Here is an 11716-nt window from a genome sequence, read left to right as displayed (position 1 = left end):
TGATTAACATTGTAGCATTCTAGCATTTTAAGGAACACGTTCAAGTTTTGACCTTCTAATAACAAACTTATTGAATCAATTCAATAATGAGCACCTGAGCCTATCCTATATATTTGACGTTACAGCCGATGGAGTACATCGATCTTTCCTTGTTACTACAAACAGCACAACAGGGTCCCTCTTGCCTTAACAATTCGATTACTTCATGATTCAAGCAAACAAATTTTGCAACAATGGCATTCGTTTTTTTTACCCTTTTTTGCTGTGCCCTTGCCACTGCGAATGACCTGGGCAATGCAGTACCCTTCTCGCTCGAGACTGGATCAGTGGCTTCAAGCCGGTTGTCACATTTCCCGTGGGGCGTAATCCACAGGGTGTCGCGGTAGGCGACTTTAATGGAGATGGCCAACTCGATATCGTGGCTCTAAGTTACGCGGACAACTCAACGAGCGTCTTGTTCGGGACAGGGTCGGGGAGCTTCCAACCACAAGCCACATTCCCCGTCGGGGCTGGTGCACATGCCGTTGCGACAGGCGACTTCAACGGAGATGGGCATCTCGATATCGTGACTTCAAATCTGATCGACGAATCATTGAGCGTCTTGCTTGGGACTGAATCAGGGGGTTTCCAACCGCAGACCATACTCCCTATGAACCTTCCATTTTATATTGCACTAGGCGACTTCAATGGAGATGACCATCTTGACATCGTGGCTTCACAGCCTCGTCACAATTCATTGAGTATCTTGCTCGGGACTGGATTAGGAAGCTTCCAACCACAAGTCACACTCCCCACAGTGCCTAAACCGATAGGTGTTGCGTAGGCGACTTCAATGGAGATGCTCATCTCGATATTGCGGTTGTGAATACCGATCCCGATTCTGTGGGTGTCTTGCTCGGGACAGGGCCGGGGATAGACCTGGCAGATGGGCCGAAATTCGGCCTGTCAAGAGACAGAAACTCAGGTCTGTCGGCCCAAATACCGCTGTAATTGTATATATTACAGGTATTACGCTGGGGCCCATTTTCTAGATCTTGTCGGGGAGCTTCAATGTTCTAACCGCTGGCCACGAGTTTATAGGCGGCCGGGTGAGCGGTTTCCAAGATTTTGTACCTGTAGCTAGGATTAGCGAAAAGTTCTTAGTTAGGTGCTCATCATCTACACATGCTTTTTATACGCAATAACTAAATTTGACCAAAAAATTCGACGCTTCAATTATCGTATTCTGAGGCAAGATCATTCCACTACCATCTAGATCGAACATCCAGATCATGGTTTATATATTCTACTGATTCGCATTGACGAAAGTATCTCACCAGCCTGTTGCTCTGTATTTACGTGGTTCTTCAAACCCCTGATATCCTTTTGGTAGCCCTAATGGTACAAGTGGCTCTGTGAATCTATAGCTTCTATACACATGCTCTATTAAATCTGCATGAAAGTATTTATTGATATATCTAAAGGGCAAACTATCGTTTGTCCAAAGCATCAACTATATAACTATTAGACAAAGCCAAATTCTGTCCGCTGGACGCCCACGTCGGTATATATGTAGGTATGCAACTCAAGGATCTATAGAATAACCAAGGAGTCACTTGGAGTGCATAATATCATCCGTGTACCTAGTCGTCAGAGAAAACCCGTAAAATGGACTCAAGGGTTTGGAGCAGCAACAATCGGCTCAATATCAAACCGCATATGTAAATCCGTTCTCAAATACCAAGTATGAATCCTAGTAATCTGATGCGTACCTACCGGCCAAGCCCCTAGCACCAGCCGAGCGGCACTTCTCCCAATCTGTGTTCCCAGGATTTGCTCGAAGGTTGTAGTATTCATATCCCAAGTACGGATAACCGGGGGTATTAAATTACCCTCGATATTCCAATCTCGAGTTGGATAAATAACATACCCCAACAAAGGTTGCGTCTCTTCATTCTCAACATTCGTGAAGAAAATATACTTGAGAGTATCAACGTGAGCAGCCTGTTTATACAAAGCCAAAGCAACATCATTCCATTGCGGCCCATACCCTCTTCTAAAAATCTCACTAGCAATGATAGCACCCTGTATGATGTAATGCTTGTAACACGGCGAGTTTCTGTTCCAATGCGTTAGATGTGAAAAGCGCCAGGCTTCTGAATCTACAGGAATATTCGTCGATCTGAGACTCTCTCTGATCTCTTCCGGCGTGGCCTCGAATGATGACCTCTTTACCTCAAATAGTGGCCGATTATTCGGCGGGACGGGCTGGATAAGAGCGTTTATGGTCAGTGTCGACAGGGGTACTATAGATGCAGGCCCAGTTGGGTTGGTATTGGCCATCCAATGTTTATATTGAACCCCGTCACGTTGATACTGGGTTATCTCTGCTTGCGAGGGAGCTTCATCGAACAAGCGAATTCGGTCGGGATTTGCAGCCGCATGCATTGAAGCCCCGATCGTTCTAAAACTTGTGGATGACTCTGGCAACAATGGGCTTTGTGCTTCTTCTGCAGCTTTTGGATTGGGCGTAGTGGCAACTCGTTTGGCTGCCGGTTCGCCGCCGGCGTTACCTTTGCGCTTCTTGCCTTTGGGAGCAGGTGCGGCAGCTGCTGTGCCTTTTGCACCCGTGCCATCTCCAGCGCCGTCGGTGTTTCCTCGACGGAAGCGACGCACGAGTCTCTTCAAGGGAGAAGGGGTGGACATGGTGTTGAAATATAGAATGAATATATAAAAGTGGATTTGAAAATTGAGTGTTTCTGATTCTTGTTTGGGAATTGATGTCTGACTGGCTTAGCTAGGTGCTGGGCAGAGCAGGTTTATATAGTTCTAGGACAAAAGGTCGTTGTAAGAGAGGCTAGTGCATGGTCGAGTTAGTGCTTGCATCTGGTCTATATTAAGATGAAACGGAGCTGATAATAGAAGCTTGAGGAACAAGGGATTAGGGATCGAACAAGCGATCTACCAATAGAACAAAGAACATCGAGGCAAAGAATGTGGATCGAATGGGTGGGAGACAAAGTCCTCGACGCTAAGGACGCCAAGTGCATGATGAATGAGAATCCCGTTATGGGAACAAAGTAGTGTTTGATATTTGGCTAAATCTAGCTTCTAGCCAAGAGCCGACTGCGACAATGAACTCATGACGAATATGGTCGACCCTCAACGTCAAGTTTCTAGATATCACATCCATGAGACTATAACGGCGTGTTCAATGTTGTCTGTGTTGGCCTTGTGACGTTGATTCCATTGCTGCTCTGGCCGATGGGATGAGAAAGGAGTCCAGCCCTACTTTGCATAAGATAAAAGGACCTGGAAGCTCACGCACTCATAGATCCATATGTAGGTAATGTCCATGAGTAGAAAGAAGCTAAATCAAGTTCACAGGGATATCTTATGCGCAATAATAAAATTCCAACAGAGGTGAGTGAAGTTTCGTCAGCCCTAGGGGACTTGATGTAGATACCTAACTTAAGGCATCCATACCTGTATGCCTCCAGGGCCATAAACGAGGTCCAGTTTCGCACATCATTCTCTCAGCCACACTGGAGAACCAAGGGAAAGTAAACCAGAAAAGACCACGAATTAAGAGTTAGCACCCCATCCATTGGAAAGCCTCCAATCCTCCACAACTTCTCCAACCCCTCTCACCAGACCTACAAGATTATCAACAAACCCAGCCTCACCACTATTAACCCGCTGCCGACGATCAAGCTCAGTACCCGACGTAACAGCACGAAGACCAAGCAGCTGCGCCGTCGTTTGACCCTGCAATCGATCCGCATCCATCCTCGTCAAAAGATCACCTTCACCATGTCGCCGTGTCCACGCCGCCTGTTTAACAGCCGGTGCCCAGTACTCCGCCAGAGAAGACTCATCGCGATTAAGCGCGTACCACTTAATCAGTGGGGAGTCAGACGACTCCATAAGCGACGAATGCCAGCGCGTATGGACGACTTCATATCTCTTCTCCATCAAAAAGATAATCGGCCAAGTGATAATCCACAGCTGGAGAAGGACGACAACCCACCAGACAAAGTTGTTATGGCGGAGCCGGTTGATCCAGTGCGGGGAGTAGATTGTGACGGAGCGATGGGCGATAGAGAAGGTGAAAGATACGGAGCCGCGGTAGTTGAGCTCGCGGATGTGGGAGTCTAGGATGTTGCCCATAGCATCGGAGTCGAAGCCGGTGACTTGGCGGTGTAGAGTGAACCTGTAAGGGGTTCGATTAGCAGGGTTTTATGAGCGCATAGGGAGCAGAACATACGATTTCAGAGAAGCGGGGTCGCGGCAGAATCGCTCACACCACATCCTGAGGTTTTTCGCGTCTGGAAAGCGGTGATCATCGTTGTCGTCCTGAGATAGGAGGGGATCGTCGTCCCCACCGAGACTGATAGCAGGACGCGACTTGGGCGGCTTGTACGTGTCCGAGCGGAGGATTCCTCCCCGATACGCCTTTTTGGGGTCCTCGTCTGAGAGGATTTCGATTTTCCTCCACATTGTGTCTGTGTATCCGCCCTCCCAACCGGTCAACATCGTCTCGGCCAGATCCAGCTTGAAGTGGAAGTCTGTGACGGTGTTGGTGTTGTTCTTGCTCTTTTTGTCATTGCTCGTTTCGGTGTGAGTGCCGTGGACGTAGAGTAGTGGGCGTGGTGGCAGTTTTATTTGTTGGCGGATGACATTGTAGAGCTCGTTGCAGTCGCTCGAGAGCGCTGGTTCGGTGGTGAAGGAGACCTTGTCGTCGGGTTTGACATTCTTGCTGCCGGGGAGAACATAGGCCGAGGTGGCTAGACACAGGGGTCGGATGCTCGTGGGAGGTTGGGCAGGTTGGGCAGGCTGGACAGGTTGGACAGGGGCAAAAATGGGTTCCAGGTCGGTGTATGGAGGTGGAACATCGTCGAGAGAATGGACTGAGGCGGACGATGCAGGATCAGTCTGGCGACCCATAACTGTAAAATTTGGAAAAGTAATGAGGTTTAGAAAGAGACTTAGAATGAGAAATGAGAAATAAGGGAAAAAAAAGTAAGATAAAGGGTTGAGGCTCTGGGGAGGCTCTAAGACCACTCGACTGCCTAAAATGGTAAACCCCGTATCGACTGTTTGTAATAGTTTTGTAAAGAACCATTTTGTTTGGAAAAGTGAAGTAATAATTCTTTATATGTTTATATATCCTGTATTTGGTGTTAGACATAGAAATAGAAGGGTACTGGTATTAACTACATTCATTCTATCCAACTCCAACATCTCCGTCTATCCAACATGACACCTGAAAGACCCAAATGTCGGATCCATTTCCCCACGATCTTGGCATTGACCTGGACCTCTCCAGCCATAAGTTTGGGAAATGTCGTTCCAAAGATCACACCTATTATTAGGAGAGATAGTACAGAGACCATTCGACATCTTCCACGATTGTGGTTTAGTCAAACCACTGACATGACAATCTGTCCAATCCAATTTACCAGTTTTTGATGTAGTCCATTTCCGACAAGAAACAGATTCATCGTCGACTTTGGTCTTGAGCTTACTGTCTTTGCCGAACTGATCGCAGTTACCGTCCCACTGATTTTTGTTATGACCTTGGAGGATCACATAGTCGCCAGTGCAACCTTTCTTATCCCACATCCTCAGCTCCCAACCGGTGGGTACGGTGGCGATACCGTTTACGGTTTTTGTTACGTTGTTTTTGGTTTTGGTTTTGGTTTCGCTTTTGGTTTCCGCGATGGTAGCCTTGGCCGTAGTCTTGCTTGTGTTCATCCTTGTAGTCATGCTTGGAGTCTTGCTTGTTGTAGACGTGACCTTGGTAGTACTGCCTTTTGTGGTGGCCGTAACCTTGCTACCATCACCTTTAATCTCGTCCATGAAATGTTTCATCACCTTCCACGATGGAAAGTCGGAGCCGGGTAGAACAATAGACATAGATGCAGCCGCGGTCGTCGGAGCGTGGTAAAACGTAATGGGTATATCATCGAAAGGTACATCTGTCGTGAAGAAATGTGGATCCTTGTTTGGTTCCGACAGAGATTTAGCTATCAAGGGTACAGCGGGTTTCGTGGATGTAGATTCAGCTTTTGGTGCAGCTTCAGCTTCAGGTTTTGAAATCCCAGATGTCGCTTCAGCTACAGGTGTTGTTCTCCCGGATGTAGCTTTGTCTTCAGATGCAGTAGATGTAGCTTTAGTTGCTGATTTTGTTTTCACTGCTTTAGCTTTATCTCCAGATGCAATTGATGTAGCTTTAGTTGTAGGTGCAGCTTTGGCTTTAGGCGTTGTTTTCACGGATATAACTTTAGCTTTAGAGGCGGTTGATGTAGCTTTTGTTGCAGAGTTAGCTTTCACAGATGTAGCTTGATTGACAGAGGCAGCTTTGTTGACTGGTTTTCCATCCCAGCCTGCAGGTGGAGCTGGCACAGCGAGTGCAGATTTGCCACAGAAGTTCTCACCAGTACCGCATTGACCCTTTCTAGAGCACTATAGGTAAGGTCAGTCTAGGCCGTGTGACCGAATTCAAACAAAACTTACACATTGACCGGTAGGGCATGGATTCAAATCGGCAATCATGAACCACATCTTTGGACGTCCTGTTCCAGGCACTTGGGGACCACAGACCGCACCACCGATTGCAACTGGCATTGGGGGGTCACCTTTGCTAACACAAACCTGCCCACCATCCTGTAGATCATTGCACCCGTACCATGCCGAGGTATTGTTGTTCCAAGCCTCGATATTGGCCTTGGTGGTCTTGTATCCCTCGGCAATTTTCTCGCAGGTATCGCCGTTGCGGACAGTATGAGTGTAGCACCAGCTAGTTCTTGATTTTGGTGGGAAGGTAGGTGTTCCGTGGTCGCAGCATACAGGTTTTCCTTTGGGCAAAGATGAGCAGGAAAGATTCGGGTTAAAGGCAGTGAACGATGCTGCCGAGATACCACACTTGACAGGTAGAGTGTCACATGTATCCTCATTACCGACAAGAACGGAGAAACAAGTTTCTTTGATGGCAGGCGTTTGGATTGGACTCGACTGTGCTGGATTAGCATTCAGGGTAGAGGCGACGTTGGAAATGAATGTACTAACACTAGATGCAGCTGTAGTCAAGGCAACCGACCCATGAATCATGCCGAGACAGCACAGAGCGAGGATAACGCCCCTCTGGAAGGACCGCATCTTGTGTAGATTTGCTTGAGATGGCGGAAATCTTTGAAGAACACGCGGCTTTATATTTATGTTCAAAGAAAGGCATCACAACTGTCACGCCTGGGAAAAACATCGAGGAGGCGACATGTATTCATGCAGCCAGTGAATCATTTGAAACACAGATAGGCTCTTTAAAGCAAAGCGCATGGTCCGAGAGTCTCTAAAGAGCCACTTGAAACCATTCTTTCTCGAGTACACTGTTGTAAAGAATAAGTCAAAGTGCATCCTCCGCCACCGCCAACAAAGAAAGTCGTTGCATCCCAGGAACCCGGTGGAAATGTGACGCCGAATGGTCTTTGTTCGGGTATCTCTCTTTCCTCTTCGGAGCTTGGATGGCATATTCCCTTTGAAGAGGCGATATAATGCGATGTGCCGCCAAGGGTCTTGGCTAGTGTGTTGTAGATATCTGCATCAAGACCACTAGTCTGTCGTGGGCCATGACAGCAAGACAAAGGAATAACTTGATGGGAATAACGACCAGATGCTAAAACCTCATCGACGTTCTTTCTAAATCGACCTCCAATTATCATTGGCATAGGACAGACATCATCAAAAGAATAGCCCGATTCCTGGGAAAACCTAACACCGTAGATGGTATTGGACGACCCTGAATATCAAAAGATATTTCGAATCCTGTTGCAAATAAATTCAGTACGTGCGACCGAGTCAAAGAACAAATATACTGGGGTTGAAATCGCAAGATTGGTCAAGGTGTGTTGGCTTTGTGTGACATTTCAAGGGTTGGCAGGGACATGGTTCTATATGTAGCATATTGGAGTTGGGCCATTCTGATTGGTAACTTTGGAAGCACGGAGATACTCGAGGTATCGATGAGAGAGTGTGATGGGTATATTCTGGAGTCGTATGTGCCAGCAAAAGGGCCTTCAGCTCTTGACATCTACACGTACGGCCATGGAAGCAGATGTCATCGACTGATCCCGCAGGCTGCTGTACCAACGAAGTAGTCCAGGGCAAAGAGACCGCGGGTGATGTTGCTTTCCAGTATACATTTGAATTGCATTTATTACTTTTGAGCACACAGAAACTATTGCAATAGCATACGGAGGCACGGATCTCTGCGCAAAAGTTGATGACCGCTTTGCTATCTCTCGGTGCACTACTGTCTCGAACTCGAGTGGAAATTGTTTCTTCTCCACAACCCAAAAGTTTGATCCGAAGAGTAACGGTAAGCATATCTAATTATCGAGTTATTGAGGCCATATCTGAACGTACCCCGGAACCCACGCCCAGCCGGGCTGAACGTGAAGCAGAAAAGACGCAGTGTTCTAATGACAAGAACTGCTTCGAGGATAAGAAAGCACTATATTTAGCCGTCAACCACCGGTGCGAAGCTGTTAAAAATTGCGCTGAGGACGCAGAAGTGGAATATCTAGTCAGTAGCTAACGAGAAAAAAATGATATTGCCGTAAGGAACAGTAGAAATTTTACGAACAGAAAGACTCTACTCTTAAATGTTGTTTGGCCTTCAATATATACTAAGGCTAATTAGATTGCCTGATGCTTCAGCTTAATTATGAATGATATGGATGACTGTATCAGCAGTCACACTTCGTCTCCTCAGTGCGTTACCTAGCAAAGACTCACTCTCACTCTGTCCTCTCTCTCTCTCTTCTCTCTCTTATCCTTGCAAGATACCATCGACAGGCTGCAATCTTTCCACATTACTCCCTCAGAGTCAGCTACTGAGGCAGAATCCTATCTCTCACTCTCCTCACTCATACATCCTTCAACACACAAACAAACCACCCCAACTCCGGTCAATCCAATAGTGAGATCACCTGGCTAATTTGGGAAACTATCATCAAGAAAAAGACTAATTCTAAGAATTCACTTAGTTCTCACATCCATCTGAAAAGTGACGACTCTTCCATCTACCAATCTCACCAGCGGTATCACTTGACCCTGAACCCGAGATATCTCAAAGACAAGAGCTAACAACACTATAAAGAACATGGCTTGTCCCAGCCACCACTTATTTACCGATGAAGAGCTGGAAGCTCTCGTGGCCCTCCGCGAAAGAACCGCGACGCGTGAGGCTGGTCGTCGATGGCTGTCACAGCAGGCCACACACATTCAAGGCACTCTTGACTTGATTGCTGCTGGGCACAGCTTCCCAGGCCTTCCTACAGCACAGGAGTTGCACGAACAGCTCGATATGCTTCTCAACGAGGTGTACCTTCTTGTAGTCGAACAGGAAGAAGATGAGGCGCAATTCAACGCGAGTTTTGTCGAATGTCGGGCAACCGTTGGAGAATAGTCGCATAGCGAGACCGTCTTTCCATATGACAATTTAAACTTCATCATACCTTCACTTGACCCTATGTAGATCCTTATTGGCTGAGACCAGCAGGAATACTTAGCGTTATTCATCTTGCTGTATTCTTTACCATGTAGAGCTATACCCTTCAGCATCTAGCCCTGTATATTGAAGTAGATACCATGCCTCTGGTGTTACCAATAGACCCGTGCATTATAATTGTCAGTCACCAAACAGACATCTGGTTCTTGAACACAATGAGCTGTGTATTCATAATCTGCCCTGATGTTACAGCTTGACCCAAAATGGAAGTGTGACTTCCACCTTGAATGTACGCAAATCAACTCACATCCATCGCTCCTTCCCTTTCGTCGTTTGGCACCGCGTTCTTTCGTTGGCTCGTGTTCTATTTATCACCGCGTCTATACGCGTTCAATTGTCGGATTATTGTTTCGACCCCATAGAATTACTATTTAATCCCTTCGGTTCTTAACTCTCCTCTTCCTTTCTCATCGCATCCCCATCTTTCACTTATCCCCTCCTCCATCTATCACTTATCCCCTTCCCATCGACAAGATGTTTAACCACGCTGTTTCTGACCAGAACGCATCTCAGGATGTCTCTAACCAGCCTGTCTCTGGTCAGCTTGCTTCTGACCGGTTTTCCTTTGAGCAGCTTTCTACTGTTCGGGGTGCCTTCCACCATGATACCTCGGACCATCTTGTTTCTGACCAACTTGCCTCTGGCCAGGATGCCTTTCACCAAGGCACCCTTAAGCTGAGTGCATCCGACCAGCTTGCCTATGGTCAACTTGCCTATGGTCGCTTTTCCTCTGATGATGAACCTAACCAGGCTGCGTGGCTCACGGCCAAATCGGATCATCCCCTCATGATTGAAGACGCACCATACACGCCTCCCGCCGCAAATCAAATCGTGATTAAGAATGCTGCTGTTACTGTCAACCCCGTGGAATGGATTAAGCAGTTGATGGGCAACATAGTACTCGCCTGGATTCAGTACCCCTTCGTGCTGGGAAATGATTGTGCCGGTGAAGTTGTTGAGGTTGGTGACATGGTCTCCCAAATCAAGGTTGGTGACCGCGTTCTGGCTCATGCAGTTTCAATGGACCCAGCTGTCAACAAGTCGTCCGAAGGTGCCTTCCAGCACTACACTGTAATCCGTGACAACATGGTCACAGTGATTCCCGACTGGCTCTCGTACGAAGAAGCTTGTGTTATTCCTCTCGGTTTGTCTACTGCCGCAACCGCCCTGTTCCATGCTGACTTCCTGTTCCTCAATCGCCCTTTCGCCCCGCTCGGCAGATTCCCGCTTCCCCAGGTTGTCCTGGTGTGGGGTGGTTCGACTAGCGTCGGTTGCAATGCCATTCAGCTTGCCTCGTCGGCCGGATACGAGGTTGTCACAACTTGCTCGCCGAAGAACTTTGAATACGTTACCAACCTGGGTGCAACCGCAGTTTTTGATTTTCGCAGCGAGCTTACCGTCCCGCAGATTATCCATTTCCTCAATGACAAGAAGGTTGTCGGTGCCGTCGCCATTGGAAAGGATTCAACTGAAGCGTGCATCAGAATTCTCGCGAAGACGAACGGCCCGAAGCTCGTGGCCCAGGCCGGCCTCCCCTACCCGGAAACCATCCCAAATACGAAGTTCAAGGTATTCCGTGCTGTGACAGCCTCGAAGTGGTATGACTTCAAAGTCGCCATCAAGTCAAAACGCTACGGCGTGAAAACCAAGCTTGTCCACGGTACGTCTGCGGCCCACAGCGACATTGGGTCTATGATCTATCGTGAGTATCTCCCCGAGGCTCTTGCAAGTGGAGCCTTTGTGCCTGCTCCCAAGGCCCGTGTTGTGGGAAGGGGCCTGGAGCAAATCCAGACCGCCATGGACTGCCACATGAGGGGGGTATCAGCTCAGAAAGTTGTTGTGTCTCTTTGAATTTGCCTGAGCTGATACTGGGCAGTCCATGGCGGGGATTGTCTCCATCGCTGTGTTTAATCAATGAATTAAAATTAATCAAAATTCAATTAATCTCTTGTAGACTAACTAGTTGTGTATGACTATGTAGGCGCTTCATCCAGCTGAAGCAAGAACTCGAAGCCAAACGCCGAGCTGGGATTGCCCCCAAGGGTATACAGAAGCTGACAGGTAAGTACATAGAGAGCCCACGGTGGAATCAGCTCATTCCTGTAACCCGTAAACCCATAAATCCATCCATAGGAAATATAAAGTCTGCAATGGACGCACCCTCTA

The 11716-nt window shown here is 47.6% G+C and overlaps 5 protein-coding genes across 5 annotated transcripts; 3 read left to right on the top strand and 2 right to left on the bottom strand.

The window, feature by feature from the left end:
- Positions 1 to 128: 128 nt before the first annotated feature.
- Positions 129 to 823, top strand: PGRI_050650 (FG-GAP repeat domain-containing protein; the record flags this gene model as incomplete). The annotated part of the gene is made up of 2 exons (XM_040792778.1): positions 129 to 133; positions 301 to 823. 2 exons carry the CDS (start codon positions 129 to 131, stop codon positions 821 to 823), a joined length of 528 nt encoding a protein of 175 aa, XP_040644745.1.
- Positions 824 to 1653: 830 nt separating this feature from the next.
- PGRI_050640 (uncharacterized protein) lies at positions 1654 to 2685 on the bottom strand (the record flags this gene model as incomplete). Its single annotated transcript, XM_040792777.1, has 1 exon — positions 1654 to 2685. The coding sequence occupies one exon, from the start codon at positions 2683 to 2685 to the stop codon at positions 1654 to 1656; it is 1032 nt and encodes a 343-aa protein (XP_040644744.1).
- Positions 2686 to 3564: 879 nt separating this feature from the next.
- Positions 3565 to 7140, bottom strand: PGRI_050630 (Peptidoglycan-binding Lysin subgroup; the record flags this gene model as incomplete). The annotated part of the gene is made up of 4 exons (XM_040792776.1): positions 3565 to 4192; positions 4247 to 4928; positions 5508 to 6447; positions 6499 to 7140. 4 exons carry the CDS (start codon positions 7138 to 7140, stop codon positions 3565 to 3567), a joined length of 2892 nt encoding a protein of 963 aa, XP_040644743.1.
- A 2002-nt stretch (positions 7141 to 9142) lies between these two features.
- On the top strand, positions 9143 to 9448 carry PGRI_050620 (uncharacterized protein; the record flags this gene model as incomplete). The annotated part of the gene is made up of 1 exon (XM_040792775.1): positions 9143 to 9448. The coding sequence occupies one exon, from the start codon at positions 9143 to 9145 to the stop codon at positions 9446 to 9448; it is 306 nt and encodes a 101-aa protein (XP_040644742.1).
- Positions 9449 to 10024: 576 nt separating this feature from the next.
- Positions 10025 to 11401, top strand: PGRI_050610 (zinc-binding alcohol dehydrogenase family protein; the record flags this gene model as incomplete). Its single annotated transcript, XM_040792774.1, has 1 exon — positions 10025 to 11401. The coding sequence occupies one exon, from the start codon at positions 10025 to 10027 to the stop codon at positions 11399 to 11401; it is 1377 nt and encodes a 458-aa protein (XP_040644741.1).
- Positions 11402 to 11716: the final 315 nt, after the last annotated feature.

Source organism: Penicillium griseofulvum (genome assembly GCF_001561935.1).
Source record: "Penicillium griseofulvum strain PG3 chromosome Unknown contig_84, whole genome shotgun sequence".
Classification (NCBI taxonomy): Eukaryota; Fungi; Ascomycota; class Eurotiomycetes; order Eurotiales; family Aspergillaceae; genus Penicillium; species Penicillium griseofulvum.
This window is presented reverse-complemented; position numbering and strand designations above follow the sequence as displayed.